At 43.4% G+C, this 21,730-nt stretch overlaps 1 protein-coding gene across 1 annotated transcript; it reads left to right on the top strand.

The window, feature by feature from the left end:
* Positions 1–12,592: 12,592 nt before the first annotated feature.
* On the top strand, positions 12,593–21,018 carry il2rb (interleukin 2 receptor, beta). Its single transcript, XM_062986849.1, has 8 exons — positions 12,593–12,597; positions 13,646–13,703; positions 13,809–13,902; positions 14,716–14,849; positions 15,082–15,334; positions 19,821–19,842; positions 19,920–19,998; positions 20,347–21,018. The coding sequence occupies exons 1-8, from the start codon at positions 12,593–12,595 to the stop codon at positions 21,016–21,018; spliced, it is 1,317 nt and encodes a 438-aa protein (XP_062842919.1).
* Positions 21,019–21,730: the final 712 nt, after the last annotated feature.

Here is a 21,730-nt window from a genome sequence, read left to right on the forward strand (position 1 = left end):
CCAAATACACCAGTACACTTAAGACCAGTGAGTATAGACCAAATACCCCAGTACACTTAAGACCAGTGAGTACAGACCAAATACACCAGTACACTTAAGACCAGTGAGTATAGACCAAATACCCCAGTACACTTAAGACCAGTGAGTATAGACCAAATACACCAGTACACTTAAGACCAGTGAGTACAGACCAAATACACTAGTACACTTAAGACCAGTGAGTATAGACCAAATACCCCAGTACACTTAAGACCAGTGAGTATAGACCAAATACACCAGTACACTTAAGACCAGTGAGTACAGACCAAATACACCAGTACACTTTAGACCAGTGAGTACAGACCAAATACACTAGTACACTTAAGACCAGTGAGTATAGACCAAATACCCCAGTACACTTTAGACCAGTGAGTATAGACCAAATACCCCAGTACACTTAAGACCAGTGAGTATAGACCAAATACACCAGTACACTTAAGACCAGTGAGTACAGACCAAATACACTAGTACACATAAGACCAGTGAGTACAGACCAAATACACCAGTACACTTTAGACCAGTGAGTATAGACCAAATACCCTAGTACACTTTAGACCAGTGAGTACAGACCAAATACACCAGTACACTTAAGACCAGTGAGTACAGACCAAATACCCCAGTACACTTAAGACCAGTGAGTACAGACCAAATACCCCAGTACACTTAAGACCAGTGAGTATAGACCAAATACCCCAGTACACTTTAGACCAGTGAGTACAGACCAAATACACCAGTACACTTTAGACCAGTGAGTATAGACCAAATACCCTAGTACACTTAAGATCAGTGAGTACAGACCAAATACCCCAGTACACTTAAGACCAGTGAGAATAGACCAAATACCCCAGTACACTTAAGACCAGTGAGTACAGACCAAATACACCAGTACACTTTAGACCAGTGAGTATAGACCAAATACACTAGTACACTTAAGACCAGTGAGTACAGACCAAATACACTAGTACACTTAAGACCAGTGAGTATAGACCAAATACCCCAGTACACTTAAGACCAGTGAGTATAGACCAAATACACCAGTACACTTAAGACCAGTGAGTACAGACCAAATACACCAGTACACTTTAGACCAGTGAGTACAGACCAAATACACTAGTACACTTAAGACCAGTGAGTATAGACCAAATACCCCAGTACACTTTAGACCAGTGAGTATAGACCAAATACCCCAGTACACTTAAGACCAGTGAGTATAGACCAAATACACCAGTACACTTAAGACCAGTGAGTACAGACCAAATACACTAGTACACATAAGACCAGTGAGTACAGACCAAATACACCAGTACACTTTAGACCAGTGAGTATAGACCAAATACCCTAGTACACTTTAGACCAGTGAGTACAGACCAAATACACCAGTACACTTAAGACCAGTGAGTACAGACCAAATACCCCAGTACACTTAAGACCAGTGAGTACAGACCAAATACCCCAGTACACTTAAGACCAGTGAGTATAGACCAAATACCCCAGTACACTTTAGACCAGTGAGTACAGACCAAATACACCAGTACACTTTAGACCAGTGAGTATAGACCAAATACCCTAGTACACTTAAGATCAGTGAGTACAGACCAAATACCCCAGTACACTTAAGACCAGTGAGAATAGACCAAATACCCCAGTACACTTAAGACCAGTGAGTACAGACCAAATACACCAGTACACTTAAGATCAGTGAGTACAGACCAAATACCCCAGTACACTTAAGACCAGTGAGAATAGACCAAATACCCCAGTACACTTAAGACCAGTGAGTACAGACCAAATACACCAGTACACTTTAGACCAGTGAGTATAGACCAAATTTCCTAGTACACTTAAGATCAGTGAGTACAGACCAAATACCCCAGTACACTTAAGACCAGTGAGTATCGACCAAATACCCCAGTACACTTAAGACCAGTGAGTACAGACCAAATACACCAGTACACTTTAGACCACTGAGTATAGACCAAATACCCTAGTACACTTAAGATCAGTGAGTACAGACCAAATATTCCAGTACACTTAAGACCAGTGAGTACAGACCAAATACCCCAGTACACTTAAGACCAGTGAGTACAGACCAAATACCCCAGTACACTTAAGACCAGTGAGTATAGACCAAATACCCCAGTACACTTAAGATCAGTGTGTATAGACCAAATACCGCAGTACACTTTAGACCAGTGAGTACAGACCAAATACACCAGTACACTTTAGACCAGTGAGTATAGACCAAATACCCTAGTACACTTAAGATCAGTGAGTATAGACCAAATACCCCAGTACACTTAAGACCAGTGAGAATAGACCAAATACCCCAGTACACTTAAGACCAGTGAGTACAGACCAAATACACCAGTACACTTTAGACCAGTGAGTATAGACCAAATACCCTAGTACACTTAAGATCAGTGAGTACAGACCAAATACCCCAGTACACTTAAGACCAGTGAGTATCGACCAAATACCCCAGTACACTTAAGACCAGTGAGTACAGACCAAATACACCAGTACACTTTAGACCACTGAGTATAGACCAAATACCCTAGTACACTTAAGATCAGTGAGTACAGACCAAATATTACAGTACACTTAAGACCAGTGAGTAAAGACGAAATACCCCAGTACACTTAAGATCAGTGAGTATAGACCAAATATCCCAGTACACTTAAGACCAGTGAGTACAGACCAAATACACCAGTACACTTTAGACCAGTGAGTATAGACCAAATACACCAGTACACTTAAGACCAGTGAGTACAGACCAAATACACCAGTACACTTAAGACCAGTGAGTATAAAACAAATACCCCAGTACACAGTAAGACCAGTGAGTATAAAACAAATACCCCAGTACACAGTAAGACCAGTGAGTATAGACCAAATACACCAGTACACTTAAGACCAGTGAGTACAGACCAAATACCCCAGTACACTTAAGATCAGTGAGTATAGACCAAATACCCCAGTACACTTAAGACCAGTGAGTACAGACCAAATACCCCAGTACACCTAAAATCAGTGAGTATAGACCAAATACCCCAGTACACTTAAGACCAGTGAGTACAGACCAAATACACCAGTACACTTAAGACCAGTGAGTATAGACCAAATACCCTAGTACACTTAAGATCAGTGAGTACAGACCAAATACCCCAGTACACTTAAGACCAGTGAGTATAGACCAAATACCCCAGTACACTTAAGACCAGTGAGTATAGACAAAATACCCCAGTACACTTAAAATCAGTGAGTATAGACCAAATACCCCAGTACACTTTAAACCAGTGAGTATAGACCAAATACACCAGTACACTTAAGACCAGTGAGTACAGACCAAATACACCAGTACACTTAAGACCAGTGAGTATAAACCAAATACCCCAGTACACTTAAGACCAGTGAGTATAGACCAAATACACCAGTACACTTAAGACCAGTGAGTATAGACCAAATACACCAGTACACTTTAAACCAGTGAGTATAGACCAAATACACCAGTACACTTAAGACCAGTGAGTACAGACCAAATACACCAGTACACTTAAGACCAGTGAGTATAAACCAAATACCCCAGTACACTTAAGACCAGTGAGTATAGACCAAATACACCAGTACACTTAAGACCAGTGAGTACAGACCAAATACACCAGTACACTTAAGACCAGTGAGTATAGACCAAATACCCCAGTACACTTAAGACCAGTGAGTACAGACCAAATACACCAGTACACTTAAGACCAGTGAGTACAGACCAAATACACCAGTACACTTTAGACCAATATAAACACTAAAAGCATCTTTCATAACAAATTATGAAAATTTAACCTGATAAACACTTGATTTCCTCGCTGTATCTGAAACAATGAGACATACATTAAAATTAATGTGGTCATGTGTTGTTTGTTGATACTGTTGTTAGATTGATGTAACATCCTTCTGAGTTCCGCTGCATTCTTTTCTACCTCTGAGTGCACTAGCAGTTACCAAATTTAGGTCTCCTGTTTTAACACAGAAGTGTGTGTGTGTGTCACACTTTCAGCCACAAGTAAAAACAGCAGCCATTGTGGTTTCTTACTCTAGCTTGCATCGGTGCAGATCTGCCCATCCTATCACAGTAATGATATTGGAAGAGTAGCAGCTAAGTGATGATTATTTGCAGCACGTAGACCGTAGATCTAGACCGTGCATGGGTGGGCTGTGGTGGGGCCGTGGATGTTTGGGTGGAGAGGCAGATGTGTGACAAAGTGTGGGGAGAGTATGTAAACAGAGTGAAGACAGTTTGTGAAGTGTGTGGGGAAAGTTGGGGTGTAATGGCAGTGTGGGGACTGTGGGTGTGTTATTGCAGTGTTTGGATAGTGGGTGTATAATGCTAATATGAGGACAGTAGAAGTGTGAAAGCAAATTAGAGAAAGTTGGTGTGTTACTGCAGTGTGGGGACAGCAGGAGTAAGATGGCAGTGTGGACAGTGGGTGTGTGATGACTGTGTGGAGACAATGGGTTTGTGATAGGAGTATAGAAGACAGTGGGCTTGTGATGACAGTCCCGACAGTCCCGACAATCCCGACTCGCATTTCTAATAAGCACTCGCAGAATTGCAGAAGTCCCAGCAATTAATTGTTTATTGAACAAATTCCGGTTGACTTTCAAAAACAAATACAGGTCCTTCTCAAAAAATTAGCATATTGTGATAAAGTTCATTATTTTCCATAATGTAATGATAAAAATTAAACTTTCATATATTTTAGATTCATTGCACACCAACTGAAATATTTCAGGTCTTTTATTGTTTTAATACTGATGATTTTGGCATACAGCTCATGAAAACCCAAAATTCCTATCTCAAAAAATTAGCATATTTCATCCGACCAATAAAAGAAAAGTGTTTTTAATACAAAAAAAGTCAACCTTCAAATAATTATGTTCAGTTATGCACTCAATACTTGGTCGGGAATCCTTTTGCAGAAATGACTGCTTCAATGCGGCGTGGCATGGAGGCAATCAGCCTGTGGCACTGCTGAGGTGTTATGGAGGCCCAGGATGCTTCGATAGCGGCCTTAAGCTCATCCAGAGTGTTGGGTCTTGTGTCTCTCAACTTTCTCTTCACAATATCCCACAGATTCTCTATGGGGTTCAGGTCAGGAGAGTTGGCAGGCCAATTGAGCACAGTAATACCATGGTCAGTAAACCATTCACCAGTGGTTTTGGCACTGTGAGCAGGTGCCAGGTCGTGCTGAAAAATGAAATCTTCATCTCCATAAAGCTTTTCAGCAGATGGAAGCAGGAAGTGCTCCAAAATCTCCTGATAGCTAGCTGCATTGACCCTGCCCTTGATAAAACACAGTGGACCAACACCAGCAGCTGACATGGCACCCCAGACCATTACTGACTGTGGGTACTTGACACTGGACTTCAGGCATTTTGGCATTTCCCTCTCCCCAGTCTTCCTCCAGACTCTGGCACCTTGATTTCCGAATGACATGCAAAATTTGCTTTCATCCGAAAACAGTACTTTGGACCACTGAGCAACAGTCCAGTGCTGCTGTTTCTGGTTCGAAAGTGGCTTGACCTGGGGAATGCGGCACCTGTAGCCCATTTCCTGCACACGCCTGTGCACGGTGGCTCTGGATGTTTCTACTCCAGACTCAGTCCACTGCTTCCGCAGGTCCCCCAAGGTCTGGAATCGGCCCTTCTCCACAATCTTCCTCAGGGTCCGGTCACCTCTTCTCGTTGTGCAGCGTTTTCTGCCACACTTTTTCCTTCCCACAGACTTCCCACTGAGGTGCCTTGATACAGCACTCTGGGAACAGCCTATTCGTTCAGAAATTTCTTTCTGTGTCTTACCCTCTTGCTTGAGGGTGTCAATGATGGCCTTCTGGACAGCAGTCAGGTCGGCAGTCTTACCCATGATTGCAGTTTTGAGTAATGAACCAGGCTGGGAGTTTTTAAAAGCCTCAGGAATCTTTTGCAGGTGTTTAGAGTTAATTCGTTGATTCAGATGATTAGGTTAATAGCTCGTTTAGAGAACCTTTTCATGATATGCTAATTTTTTGAGATAGGAATTTTGGGTTTTCATGAGCTGTATGCCAAAATCATCAGTATTAAAACAATAAAAGACCTGAAATATTTCAGTTGGTGTGCAATGAATCTAAAATATATGAAAGTTGAATTTTTATCATTACATTATGGAAAATAATGAACTTTATCACAATATGCTAATTTTTTGAGAAGGACCTGTATAGTGGAATGCGTACAGAACAGTTCATGAAACAAATCCCGTTAACGTGTATAATACGGTCGGAAAACTGTTTGTTGTCCCCCGTCTCCCTAATACTATCTAACGTAAACCGTCTAATCATAGAACGCATCGTCATGTCGTAAAGACATGACAAGTGACGTCATCTGTTACGTCAGTTACGGCCCTTACAGTGAGCGTGATAAATGTTAGTGTATGGAGGCAAGAGGTTTGTGATTCCAGTCTTGGATTGTGGGCTTGTACTGGCAATGAGGGGACAGTGAGTGTGTTGCAGCAGTGTTGGGACAGTGGGTTTATTATAGCAGTGTGGGGACAGTGAGTAAATTAATGTGTTGTGAAAACAGTGGGTTTATAATAACTGTGTGGGGACAGTGGCTTTGTGAAAGCAGTGTGAGGACAATGGGTTTATGATAGCAGTGTGAAAACAGTGGGTTTATTATAGCAGAGCAGTGTGGGGACAGTGGGTGTGTGATAGCAGTGTGAGGACAGTGGGTGTGTGGTAGCAGTGTGAGGACGGTGGGTTTATGATAGCAGTGTGAGGACAGTGGGTTTCTGAATTCAGTGTGAGGACAGTGGGTTTGTGATAGCAGTGTGAGGACAGTGGGTTTGTAATAGCAGTGTGAGGACAGTGGGTTTGCGATAGCAGTGTGAGGACAGTGGGTTTGTAATAGCAGTGTGAGGACAGTGGGTTTGTGATAGCAGTGTGAGGACAGTGGGTTTGTGATAGCAGTGTGAGGACAGTGGGTTTGTAATAGCAGTGTGAGGACAGTGGGTTTGTGATAGCAGTGTGAGGACAGTGAGGTTTGTTATAGCAGTGTGAGGACGGTGGGTTTATGATAGCAGTGTGAGGACAGTGAGGTTTATGATAGCAGTGTGAGGACAGTGAGGTTTGTAATAGCAGTGTGAGGACAGTGAGGTTTGTGATAGCAGTGTGAGGACAATGAGGTTTGTAATAGCAGTGTAAGGACAGTGAGGTTTGTGATAGCAGTGTGAGGACAGTGAGGTTTATGATAGCAGTGTGAGGACAGTGAGGTTTGTAATAGCAGTGTGAGGACAGTGAGGTTTGTGATAGCAGTGTGAGGACAGTGGGTTTCTGATTTCAGTGTGAGGACAGTTGGTTTGTGATAGCAGTGTGAGGACAGTGGGTTTGTAATAGCAGTGTGAGGACAGTGGGTTTGTGATAGCAGTGTGAGGACGGTGGGTTTATGATAGCAGTGTGAGGACAGTGGGTTTCTGATAGCAGTGTGAGGACAGTGGGTTTCTGATTTCAGTGTGAGGACAGTTGGTTTGTGATAGCAGTGTGAGGACAGTTGGTTTGTGATAGCAGTGTGAGGACAGTTGGTTTGTAATAGCAGTGTGAGGACAGTGGGTTTGTGATAGCAGTGTGGGGACGGTGGGTTTGTGATAACAGAGTGTAATGGTTGTAATCCTGTGTGTACATACGTCTGTGTAGATGCAGTGATGTGGAGTGCCTGGTTAATTCCTTTCCTCTTGGTACCCGGAGCCACCCAGATCAAGCACACAAATTCAGGTAAGTGTGCATGTGTGTGTGTGTGTGTGTGTTACCTTTCTTATTCTTCCCAAAAGTATTTACACTTATTTTGTTTTTTAGCCTTATTGTGTGTGAGTGACTACATGACCAACATCTCATGTGAGTGGCACGTCGCAGCATGGCCCACTGGTCAGACCTGCCAACTTTGGGGGTTCAGGGACACTCAAAAAGGATTCATGTAAGTCATATATGCTATGTGTTGGTCCCCACAAGTTCTAAACTTAATCCCTCCAACCTCCAACCACACATGGTCACTACAATGCCCACAATGTGTCCCCATATTGTAACACCTTTTTTATCTTAATTCATATCAATGTCCTTATTTTATTGCTCCACATTTGATCTCCACCAGTCTTCACCTAGACGACTAGAGGGGATTTTTTGGAACCTTGTTGGGACCAAATTTTGAGAAACATGGAAATTAAACACTTCGTTGAAAACAAATATGTAAGATAAGGTAAGTAAGGTAAAAACGATAAGATAAATGAGGTACTGTAGAGTAAATAAGATAAGTAAGGTAAGGTAAGGTAAATAAGGTAAAGCAAATAAAGTAAGGTAAGGTAAATAGAAAAAGATAAGGTAAATGAGGTAAGGTAAGTTAAATGAGGTGAGGTAAATGAGGTAGGTTAAGGTAAGCTAAGATAAATATAGTAAGGTAAAGTAAGGTAAATAAGGTAGGTTAAGGTAAGGTAGGGTAAGGCAAATAAGGTAAGGTAAATAGATAGATAGATAGATAGATAACTTTATTAATCCCAGAGGGAAAGTCAGTTATTACAGCAGCTCCAGTACAGTAAAGCCAGATGTATTAAAGTACAGAGAATAAAAGTACAAAAGTATAAAAGTACAAGAATTAAGTACAATAAAAGTACAATAAAAGTACAAAAGTACAAGAATTAAGTACATAAGTAATGTTATACACACTATGTAATTGAATAAATAGAATAAAAAATAGTAGTATAGAAGTATCCTGGCATTAAATATTCAGATGAGATATGTCATGTGATATACTAAGCTGTAGTAGTGTTCAATAACAACAGATATGTAGTATAGTCTTTATGAACAGAATGCTAGAACCTGCTCTATGGGTCGGTCCTGAAAGTGGTTTAGTGTTCGATTATGTCCCGAACTAGTGAGTTGTTGTACAGCGAGATCGCTGCTGGTATAAACGATCTCCTGTACCGTTCCTTGTTACAGCGGAGCTGGATGAGTCTGTTGCTGAAAGTGCTCCGCTGTCCGACTAACAGGTCATGAAGGGGGTGTGATGGGTTGTCAAGTATGGTAGTGAGTTTATTGAGTGACCTCCTTCCAACCACCAACTCAAAACTATCCAGTGAGCAGCCCAAAACTGAGCCAGCCTTCCTGATCAGTTTGTTGAGTTTCTTTACATCCCCTGCTCTGAGGCTGCTTCCCCAACACACAGCTGCAAAGAACACAGCCCCCGCAACAACAGACTGATAAAAGATGGTCAACATTTTGTTGCACACATTAAAGGACCTGAGCTTTCTCAGAAAGTAGAGTCTGCTCATCCCCTTCCTGTACACAGCCTCCGTGTTAGCCCTCCAATCCAGTCTGTTGTCAAGCCAGACACCCAAGTACTTGTACGTGTCCACCAGTTCCACATTTTGACCCATGATGGTGACAGGTCCACTTGTGGTCCTGTTCCTCCTGAAGTCCACAGACATCTCCTTAGTTTTGGACACATTTAGGAGCAGATGGTTCCTCTCACACCACTCCACGAAGCTGCTCACAAGGTCTCTGTACTCATCCTCCTGTCCATCCCTGATACACCCAACCACTGCGCAGTCATCAGAAAATTTCTGAAGGTGGCAGAGGTCCGACTTGTACTGGAAGTCGGTTGTGTACAAGGTGAAAAGGAAAGGGGAAAGCACAGTTCCCTGTGGTGCTCCAATGTTGCTGATCAGGCGCTCAGACTGGCAAGTTCCAAGCTGTACATACTGGGGCCTTTCAGACAAGTAATCCAAGACCCAGGTGATCATTGTTTTCTCTACTCGCATGTTCTCCATCTTTTCCCCCAGTATGCAAGGTTGAATTGTGTTGAAAGCGCTTGAGAAGTCAAAGAAAGTTATTTTCACTGTGGTGTTGCTCTGGTCCAAGTGTAAGTGAGCCCTCTGCAGTAAGTAAATCACAGCATCGTCCACGCCTACCTGCTGTTGGTAAGCAAACTGCAGGGGGTCCAGGAAGAGGCTGACCTGAGACCTCAGGTATGACAGCACAAGTCTTTCTAGGACCTTCATAACGTGGGATGTAAGGGCCACTGGTCTGTAGTCATTCAGTGATGAGGAACAGGACTTCTTTGGAACAGGGACCAGACAGGATGTTTTCCAAATCACTGGTACCTGTTTTTGCTTGAGACTCAGGTTGAACAGATGTTGAAGAATCCCACAAAGCTGGGTGGCGCAGACCTTCAGTACTCTTGTGCTGTTTCCTTCCGGTCCTGCAGCTTTGCCCGGTTTAAGTTTCTCCAGCTGTCTCTTCACTTGGCTCGTTGACACTTCCAGCGGAGAGTATGGGCCATCAGTCAATGGGTCGTCTGGCTGTGGGTCCTCTGACAATGGGTCATCAGACTGTGGGTCTTCCAACAATAGGTTGTCAGAGAATGGCTGTGGGTCCTCTGACGATGGGTCATCAGACTGTGAGTCTTTTGACAATGGGTTATCGGAGGATGGCTTTGTGTTGAGGAGGTGCGAGTCATTATGTGTAAGAAGAAGTGGAGGTGGTGAGGGAGTGGGGATGGTGCTGCTAATGCTGGAGGAGGGTGGTGTTGTGCTGAACCTGTTAAAAAACACATTCAGCTCGTTGGCTGTGTCCAAACTGCCCCCTACAGCTTGTTGTTTTTTCTTGAAGCCAGTGATCTGCTTCATTCCAGCCCAGACTTCTTTTGTATTATTTTGTTCAAGTCTTCCCTCCAGCTTCCTTCTATAGGCATCCTTATTCTCCCTCAGTTTCACCTTCAGTTCCTTCTGCACACCCTTCAGCATCTCTTTGTCTTTTAGTCTGAAGGCCTGCTTTTTCTTGTTTAACAGTTCCTTCAGGTCCTTGTTAATCCATGGTTTGTTGTTGGGAAAACAGCGCACCTGTCTGACTGGAACAATGGTGTCCGTGCAGAAGTTTATGTAATCCGTGATGCATTCAGTCATCTTGTTAATGTCCTCACCAGCTGATTCACACAAAACTTCCCAATCTGTGGTCTCAAAGCAGACCTGCAGAGTCTCCTCTGCCTCTGGTGACCACCTCCTGATTGTTTTCATTGTCACTGGTTGCCTTAAGACCACTGGTCGGTATGTGGGAATCAGTTGTACCAGATTGTGGTCTGATCGTCCCAGTGGAGGGAGGGCAGATGATCTGTAAGCATCTTTTACGTTTGCATAAAGTAAATCCAGTACTCTGTTTTCCCTTGTTGCACAATTAACAAACTGGTGGAAGTTTGGTAAAGTTGTGTTGAGTGTAACATGGTTAAAGTCCCCTGAGATGGCAATGAAAGAGTTCGGATGGCGAGTCTGAAGTTTCGCGATAGCGGAGAGTATGACGTCACATGCCGCTTCCACGTTGGCTGTCGGCGGGATGTAAACAATAACAATAATGGCGACCGTGAACTCCCTCGGCAGGTAATACGGACGTAATCCGACAGCTAAAAGTTCAGCGTTCGGGCAACAGTGACTCTCCTTCACAGTAATATGTCCCGGATAACACCATCTGTTATTCACAAACAGTGCGACTCCGCCGCCTTTCTTCTTACTGCTCCGTTTAGCGTCTCTGTCCCCTCTCACGATCTGAAAGCCGGGAATCGAAACGTTGGAGTCCGGAATATCAGCATGAAGCCACGTCTCAGAGAAGCACAGCACACTGCTCTCCCGATACTCCCGCTGGGTTCCGATCAGCGCGTTCAGCTCGTCCGTCTTATTTCCAAGAGACCTCACGTTCCCCATGATGATGGAGGGGATGAAGGGTTTGTAGCGTCTCCTCTTCGCCTTCTGTTTAACTCCAGCTCTGCATCCTCTGAACGGTCTCCGTAGTTCTTCAGGAATTATAACACCGGCAGAGCGTGGAGCAGATTTACGGAGCTCCAAAAGCTGCTTGCGTGAGTAGGAAAAGCAAGTATTGTTCTCCATTCTGTTCATAAAGTACTTATAACTAATAACTAATAAACTGCTTAATGAAATAGACAAAACTAAGAATAAAAAAGTAGAAATAGAAAGAAAATAGAAGTATCAACCTAATATAGGTTAGAAAAAATGTCTCTAGGACGGAGCTGTTGCAATCGGCTGCCGCTCAGCACGGCGCCAGGTGGTCCTTTGTAAAGTAAGGTGGTAAAGTAAGGTTTGTTTGTTTATTAGGATTTTAACCTCATGTTTTACACTTTGGTTACATTCATACCGTTCCGGTAGTTACTCATTACAAAAGGTTCATCAGTTCACACATTTTTAATATCAAACACAGTCATGGACAATTTTGTGTCGCCAATTCACCTCACTTGCATGTCTTTGGACTGTGGGAGGAAACCAGAGCACCCGGAGTAAACCCACACGGACATGGGGAGAACATGCAATCTCCACACAGAAAGGACCCCCACCTGGGGATCGAACCCAGGACCTTCTTGCTGTGAGGCGACAGTGCTACCCACTTAGCCACCATGTCACACGTAAAGTAAAGTAAATAAGGTAAGATAGATTAAATGAGGTAGGGTAAGGTAGGGTAAATGAGGTAGGGTAAGCTAAATGAGGTAAGATAAAGTAAGGTAAATGAGATAAGTCACATGTGTCAAACTCAAGGCCTGTAGGCTAAATCAGGCCCACCACGTCATTTTATGTGGCCCCTGAGAGGTTAAATGACGTGTGATTGTTTTAAAATACACTGTAAAATCGTACATAAACTGCATCTCCCACAATGCATGCCGATTTTAGGACCCCCAAAGTGACCACATCCTGCCACTAAATGGCAGCGTTTAACTGAGAGGGTTTTTCAAGAAATATTTACAAATAATAGCAAAATGTACAAGAAGAGAAAATTGAAACAGAAGGAGGAAATTTAATGAAAGATGGGAAAGTGAAAAACCGGTACGTCTCTTGTGTTATGAGGCCGTGTCTGTGGTAAAGGAGTACAATATAAATGTAGATAGACATTATAAATATACAGTATAAATTTGGCATTTTGACACCAAATACAAAATTTAGCCTCCAAGAAAAACAACAAATTGTCCAAGACTTAAAAGGCAGACTGGCCGCTCAGGTGGCGCAGCGGTAAAAACACACGCTGGAACCAGAGCTGGGATCTCAAATACATCGTGTAATCAAAGTGTAGGTGATAAGATGCATACGGCTGCTGTCCACGTGTTGGAGGGGGCGAGGGTTAGCTTTATTCTCCTCAATCAGAGCTGGGATCAGCATTGGTGGAGAGGAAACATGACGCAATCGGGCAATTGGATGCGCTAAAAGGGAGAAAAAGGGGAAAAAATGCATTTAAAAAAAGGCAGACTGCAATCACAGCAGGATACGTTACAATCTGCCTTTTGAGGGCCACCATGATGCAGATGTGGCCCTCAGTAAAAATTAGTTTGACACCCCTGACCTGGTAAAGTAAGGTAAGTAAGGTAAGGTCTGGAGGAGCCTGTTACTGAACCAACTTTTCAGAGCTGTGACCGTATCATGCAGTGGGTGAGAGGTATTCTCCCTTACAGGGGACAGCAGTTGATTCTTACTAGTATTGTAAGCCACACTACAGCGATCTGAGTTCACCGAAAAGATTGAAATGCAGTTGTGTGTGTTTCACAGAAATAGGACCTGTGTGTTTAACACCACAAGATCCTGCTGGATTAACTTCAACAATATGGTAAGGATCTTATACAACACTAAGTTCAATCTTACTGTGCAACAATTTTTTTATATATACGTCTAATTCTGTCTCTTTAACTTTCTGTCTCGCATGGTCTTGTAGGAACTCTTTAGTTTTTTGGAGAAGATCACACTGGAGGTGATCTGCAATAATACTCGGATTGCTGAGCTGCCCAAATTTCATCCTGGCCACCATGGTATGTTTTTTTTAATTTTTTTATTTTTTTTATTAAGATACTAAAGAGCAAAAGCTGAATGTCTATCCAAGCCTTGTTTACGCTCCTTCAGAAACTCAGTCCTCCATTCTGTTACAACAGTACAACAGTAAATAAACCTTCTCACACTTGCAGATCAGAAGTGCTTTGTATTCTTATTTGTTTTATTGTACCTTATTGGTTGTCTTGATTATATTTGAATTGTACAGTGTCCTTGGGTGTCGAAGAAAGGCGCTTATAAATAAAATTCTATTATTATTATTATTATTGGTGTGACATCTACAGAAAACCTAATATCCAGGACAGCACGGACAGCAGCTAGACGGAAGGCTAGACTGATAGGTTGTCACAGGTATCTGAAGCCATGCTGACTACAGTGCATCCCACATCTGCTGAAGGGTGTGTGGGGGAGGATCCAGGTGGTCCCACAGATGCTCAGTTGTGTTAAAGTCTGGGGAATTAGGGGATAGTACCTGAAAGTCTTGGTCATGCTCTTTCAACCAATGTGGGGCACTTCTAGCCGTGTGAAATCCCATTCGCCCCAAGGAAGACAATCAGCATGTATGGGTGTACCTGATCCGCAAGAATGGATTCATACCCAAATCAGTTGAGAGTGACTTTCACATGGATGCATGGGTCCAGAGAATACCACGAAAACATTCCCCAGACCATAACGCTGCCACAGCCATCAAAAGTAGACAGTGGTCATAATAATGTGACTTCACAGTGTATAAGTGTGAATAACACTCATTAATTTTAAGAAGTTCAACTGACTGGTGTTAATTTAATTGACAGTTAAGCTCCGCCCACCAGAGCAGCTACGTTTTACTGAGGGCAACCTGACATGGAGCAGAGGAGCACGCTTTCCCTCAAGAATCTCAAAATATGAGTTTCAGCTGCAGGTCAAATCCAAAAAACAACAATGGGAGGTGAGTGTGTGTTTACACATTGGAGATGCCCAGTACAGTTCCTCTCACTATAAGGTTTGGCTTGTCCTTGGGGGTTTTCTACCAGGTACTACGACTTCCATACACCCTTCAAAACATTTTAGTAGGTGGATTGGCTGCATGGTGTAAGTAAGTGAGTGAGGCACTCTGGTGTAAATATGATGTGTATCCAAACTTGTCGTCCTCTCCTTCACTGTGTGTGTATGTATTGCAGGATGTAAAGGCAAGGCTTCAGGGAGGGACATTCGCGCCACTGGCTGATGACTTTGTGTGTGACTCACTGGATGGTGATTTTATGGAGTGTGAGGCGCGAGTGCGCATGAAGCCCGTTGACCCTAACCCTCCAAATGATGACGGTCAGATACAAGGTCAGTGGAGCGACTGGAGCTCCTCTGTCACCTGGAAGAAAAAGGTCAACAACAAACACGTCCCACCGATCGACGATCTGGACATCATTCTTACACCAGGTACTAGCTGCCAACACACTCAACTCCCAAGAATTAATGTGGCATCATAAACTAGGTGGTACAAGTATTGGGATGCCTGACCAAGAGCTTGCTGGACATTCCATTCCAAAACCATGAGCGTTTACTGTATGCTGAATTGCTGCCTCTTTCCTTTGTAGCTTTATTATCATCCACTCTTATGGGAAGCCTTTCTGCAAGACTTTGGAGCGTGTGTGTGTGTGGGAATTTGTGCCCATTCAGTCAGTAGAGTCAGTGAGGGATAAGGGAAGAGAAGAGAAAGCCTGGCTAGCAATTCAAGTTTAATTAACCCTAACCTAGACCGGAGCTCTGTGTAAGCACAACTAGTCGAATCGTGTCTTTATAGAGATCACTTTGTGGTCAGGAGCGTAATCATGCTTTCCGGAATCAATAATGAGGCTGAGGAATAAGGTTCAACACTTATATACAGTGTATCACAAAAGTGAGTACACCCCTCACATTTCTGCAGATATTTAAGTATATCTTTTCATGGGACAACACTGACAAAATGACACTTTGACACAATGAAAAGTACTCTGTGTGCAGCTTATATAACAGTGTAAATTTATTTTTCCCTCAAAATAACTCAATATACAGCCATTAATGTCTAAACCACCGGCAACAAAAGTGAGTACACCCCTAAGAGACTACACCCCTAAATGTCCAAATTGAGCACTGCTTGTCATTTTCCCTCCAAAATGTCATGTGATTTGTTAGTGTTACTAGGTCTCAGGTGTGCATAGGGAGCAGGTGTGTTCAATTTAGTAGTACAGCTCTCACACTCTCTCATACTGGTCACTGAAAGTTCCAACATGGCACCTCATGGCAAAGAACTCTCTAAGGATCTTAAAAGACGAATTGTTGCGCTACATGAAGATGGCCAAGGCTACAAGAAGATTGCCAACACCCTGAAACTGAGCTGCAGCACAGTGGCCAAGATCATCCAGCATTTTAAAAGAGCAGGGTCCACTCAGAACAGACCTCGCATTGGTCGTCCAAAGAAGCTGAGTGCACGTGCTCAGCGTCACATCCAACTGCTGTCTTTGAAAGATAGGCGCAGGAGTGCTGTCAGCATTGCTGCAGAGATTGAAAAGGTAGGGGGTCAGCCTGTCAGTGCTCAGACCATACGCCGCACACTACATCAAATTGGTCTGCATGGCTGTCACCCCAGAAGGAAGCCTCTTCTGAAGTCTCTACACAAGAAAGCCTGCAAACAGTTTGCTGAAGACATGTCAACAAAGGACATGGATTACTGGAACCATGTCCTATGGTCTGATGAGACCAAGATTCATTTGTTTGGTTCAGATGGTCTCAAGCATGTGTGGCGGCAATCAGGTGAGGAGTACAAAGATAAGTGTGTCATGCCTACAGTCAAGCATGGTGGTGGGAATGCCATGGTCTGGGGCTGCATGAGTGCAGCAGGTGTTGGGGAGTTACATTTCATTGAGGGACACATGAACTTTAATATGCACTGTGAAATACTGAAGCAGAGCATGATCCCCTCCCTCTGGAAACTGGGTCGCAGGGCAGTGTTCCAGCATGATAATGACCCCAAACACACCTCTAACACGACCACTGCTTTATTGAAGAGGCTGAGGGTAAAGGTGATGGACTGGCCAAGCATGTCTCCAGACCTAAACCCAATAGAACATCTTTGGGGCATCCTCAAGCGGAAGGTGGAGGAGCGCAAAGTCTCGAATATCCGCCAGCTCCGTGATGTCGTCATGGAGGAGTGGAAAAGCATTCCAGTGGCAACCTGTGAAGCTCTGGTAAACTCCATGCCCAGGAGAGTTAAGGAAGTTCTGGGAAATAATGGTGGCCACACAAAATATTGACACTTCAGGAACTTTCACTAAGGGGTGTACTCACTTTTGTTGCCGGTGGTTTAGACATTAATGGCTGTATATTGAGTTATTTTGAGGGAAGAATAAATTTACACTGTTATATAAGCTGCACACAGACTACTTTTCATTGTGTCAAAGTGTCATTTTGTCAGTGTTGTCCCATGAAAAGATATACTTAAATATTTGCAGAAATGTGAGGGGTGTACTCACTTTTGTGATACACTGTACATTTATTAACAAGCAAAATACTATAAACGACACATAACACACACAATGACCATGACAATACTAACCTATTAAATACATAGCAACAAATAAAAGAAAACCTCACCAATCAGCTTTTTAACTCATCATCCTGCCACCTCTTAAGAATGGGGAGTTTGTACAGTCTTGGCAGGAGCCCAACTGATCAGGAAAAGTCTTGGGTAACACGTCTGTTCCGCAGATGGGCTTCTGCCAAACTGAGGGGCGACTGTTTCTTTATATTAAATGTATGTGTGTCCACGCCAGCAGGATGGCCACGCTGACAAGCCTACCCCCTATTCCCCACCTGACACAGATACATCTCCCTGATTTACAATGTTGTGACAGGTGACCATTTGCCTGGACTGTAGCAACCGCTCAAGTATACACAAAACCAATTTTATAAGTAACATCTGTGTCAATATGGGAAAAACAATTGATTTAAGTGGGTCACTGGATGAGGACAGCCAACGCAGCCAGGAACAAGCTACATTTCCAAATATAGTCACCCAGAACAGATTAAATTTTCAATACAATCACCTTCTATAGTGTTTCAATCACCTGTTAGCAATGCATGTGGAAGAAACAACTAAACTCAACCATTATGACGGGCCATATATGACTGCTCTTGCTCTCGTGGAAGGCGGTCGCACTTCTCTCTCCTCCCTTATCTTTCCTGCTTGGCTTCTCCTGTATCGTCTTGTCTCGTCTACTCTACTCTACAGGGATTCTCTTAGCACTGCTCTTCAAAGAACAAATTATGGAATTGGTTAAATGGTCTCTGAATGCTATTGACACCATCTTCTCATCGAGAAGTTCGGGTTCGTGGGAGAAGTGGAGGGTCGTGTGCCTGGCACCTCTTTCGTTAGAGGACATAGAGGATGTTTACCTATTCGGAACTTTGATTGTGGGGTTTTTGCTGATTGGATTAGGCTTCACCCTGCTATATCGGGAAATTAAAAGAGTTGGGTCAGTTGTCAAAGGTCCCCAGAAACTGCCCAATTTGATTGATATGATGGGCAGAGCCGTTGGAACTCAGACTGTGACTATAAATCGCAATATAGATTCCATCTTGGAGAAACTAACGGCTTTGCAAAACGGTGTGAACCAGAGGCTGACTCAATCTGAGAGCATGTGTTAAAGAAATTGTACTCGTGCACAGATAAAAAAAAACAAGTAATTTCTGCTCTTTGGCTTCCCCTGTTATCAGCTTCAGCCTTGCTGATAAGGAATTCCTCCAGAGAACCTTTTGCTACGGGTCATCTCGTACCTAACCTACCCTGCTCTCTGACTGTTTTTCATTCTGGGTAGCAACTGCTGTAAAACGCAATCTTATCGCGAACTTTGTACAGACTTTTTGCTCACAGGAATGAAGAGCTGACAGAACTTTCCCAACCCCCAATCCAATGTCTCCACTCTTAGCTTAATCCCACCAATATGGCAGGACGGGTCTGCAGCGCGCGCTGGTTATTGCTGCGAATCGCGGGATGGCTGCTTGTCGTAGTTGGTTACTTTTCCTACCCCCACATCCCTAACCCGTGGCTCGTTATGTGACTATGTTATGTTCTTATGTTTACATGTGCTTGTGTGCTGTAAGGGGCTTTTTTTCGTGTTACCATAGTTACCATAATTGTTTGTACTGCTGAACTTGCATATGTTCTGCTATTCCTGCTAAAAATTAGCTTTAGCTGATTGCTAGTCTAAGCTGCTTTCTGCTGGCTAATACTGACATGTTGTTAGTTTAGCATGCGCACTGCTGGGTGTAGTTTTTGTGCTTAAGGTTTGTACCAGTAACTGAAAAAAAATAGCAAGGAGCAGCTTAGATTAGCAAATTATCAATATACGACCATGGAAACCAGCAACCAGCTAATGCTAATTTGTACTGCTGTTAGTTAATAAGCAAGCTCACTTGCTAAGTGCAGAAGAAGACACATGGCTGCTCCGGCACCCCCTGGCTGTCATATGAAGAATGGCCTGTGTATTAAAATGTGTGTTAAAACGTTTTGAATGCTAAGAAGTGAGAAAGTCTTCTCTTTCATTATTGGTCATGTCTTTCTTATGGTGGCAATTGCACAGGCCAGAGAAGGCACTGTATGCTAATGTGAGTAGCAGCTAGCTAGCTTGTTTAATACACTTTACCGCTTAAATGGCTAGTTTCTATGTTTTGCATGAAGTTTCAGTTTAGCTGCTTAAACCCCTCTCCCACCCGAACTGTTGTTTTTAATTCTGTTAAGGGGGTCCAATTATTAATTAGTAGGGTCATATCATCAGAACGCACGTGTGAATCCAGCCATAATGTAGATTGTATGTTTTTATTGTAGTTAGAACATTTCTGCTGGGATTTGGAGCCGTCGTAATTTTTCTACTCATCTTACTTGCAGTCTGCATTCGCAGACACAACTGGTAGGTGTACATGTGTTATTATTTTATTTTATTACTATTTTCTTGATAATGCTAATCTATACATGGTTGTGTTGCAGTATATTAAAGACAGCGAAAGTTCCAGACCCGTCCAAGTATTTTCGTCCGCTTATTGTCGAGCACAAAGGAAATTTTCAGGTGAGCTCATGACACACATCCATTCATTATTTTTTTGCATTTTTACCCCAATTTTCCTCCCAACCTAGTCGGATCCAATTGCCTGATTACATTACATTTCTTCTACTGTTGCTAACTTCGACTCTGACCGGGGAGAGTCGTGACTAACACACGGCCCCTCCGACACGTGTGCAGTACTCAACCGCATCTTCTTTTCACTTGCACAAGATGGGTTTAAGTAGAGATCTGTATTGCGTACGGAAAGTCATGCCCTGATCTCCATTATCCCCCGTCGTTGTGCAGTGCCATTGGTAAGGCATCAGGGTCATAAATAAATAAATGACTTACCTCAGATTTCTCTTTTTACAGCAATGGATGGGTTGTCATCACTCAGCGATGGTGTTCATCCCCCCTCAGTCATGTGACTGCGAAATCTCACCCGTGGATGAAATCTCTGAGATTTGGGACAACCCACTGGTGAGTGACACAAACGTCAACTACGGTAATCTGAATACAGACGGGTACAACAGCCACCTCTCATCTGGAATCTCCAACATGGGCTACTTCTACAGCGAGCACCAGCCCGGATCTGTCTCCCTGGACACCTGCCCCGTCTACTTCACCTACCATCCTGAAGTGGGTCCTGTCAAGTCCACGTCATCCTACGAGCACCTGCCCGGATCTGAGCCATTCAGTCCGGACTCTGGCTTCGGCACGGCCGCGGAAAAGGACGATCCGGACGAAGAGAAACTAGCAGAGGATGGAGCTGGGAAAGAACCGAAGGAGGAATGCAGCAGGGTCAACGTTCCACACCTGGTCTCATTCGTGTTGTCTTTTCCGGAGACGCCGAGGGTCGCTGTGCCTCCATGCTTCGCTGAGCTGTCGCCCTGGCAGGAGGAGCCGGAAGCTTTTGAAATCAGCAACAGCGCTGAGCCTCCAGAGGTGGCCGTGGTCCGACCCTCGTCCATGGTGGTGCAGCCCTGCAGTGACGGCTATTTAACCCTGAAGGAGATGCAGAAATACAGCAACAAGTCCATCTGATGGGCGCGGCCTTCAGCTGTCAACAAATTATGCTTTCGAACTAGGGTTGCCAACTCCTTGTCCTTCTTTTTAATGTCCCAGTTTTCAGTGGGCAAGAGTTTCTGTTACATCCAATTGCTGCTTTTCATTTTTTTCCATCAGGCAATCAGCTGCCTGAGGGTCCTTGTAGAGTGACGAGTTAATTGATAAGCTAATTGTGCCAGAGCTATTATTGGCAAGACAGAAGACGAAAATGAGACTGTGTCTCCTGAATCTGACAGGCCAGTCAAAAAAAAAACCCAGTTCATCTTACTTCAGTAATTCATGAATCTGAATCGTTCTTAACTTAGCCGACAAACCAAGCCGTGCTGTTTTTATCAGATGTAGATGGCAACCCTAAAAATAGAAGAGGTTTTAATCGCTTATCTAAGTATTGCAGCTTGAATTGTGAATCTGCTTGTGAAAAGTCAAGATCTTTTTTGAGACCTATCAGAACAGAAAAGTTTATTACAGAAATAGATCCATTTCAAGACAAAGCTTTGATTGCCTGGCAACAACTAGTAAAACTATTAAACACAACAGAAAAGGTCACGTCACCTAGCCTCCTGACAGACAGCAAACCGTGTTGTCTTATTTTTCCCAGAAAAAAAATCATTGCGTGTTTTTAAATTTACTTTAAAATTGGTAGTTAGAATGTTGCTCAGGTGGTGCAGCGGTAAAATACGCTAGCACA

The sequence above is a fragment of the Trichomycterus rosablanca genome, chromosome 2, assembly GCF_030014385.1.
Source record: "Trichomycterus rosablanca isolate fTriRos1 chromosome 2, fTriRos1.hap1, whole genome shotgun sequence".
NCBI classification, from domain to species: Eukaryota; Metazoa; Chordata; class Actinopteri; order Siluriformes; family Trichomycteridae; genus Trichomycterus; species Trichomycterus rosablanca.

What these genes read in the sequence shown, in the direction of transcription:
- il2rb (XM_062986849.1), top strand. An exon ending in ATTTCATCCTGGCCACCATG is followed by an intron (nt 13,903 to 14,715) that starts GTATGTTTTTTT and finishes TTTAATTGACAG; the next exon opens with TTAAGCTCCGCCCACCAGAG. An exon ending in TGCATTCGCAGACACAACTG is followed by an intron (nt 19,843 to 19,919) that starts GTAGGTGTACAT and finishes GTTGTGTTGCAG; the next exon opens with TATATTAAAGACAGCGAAAG.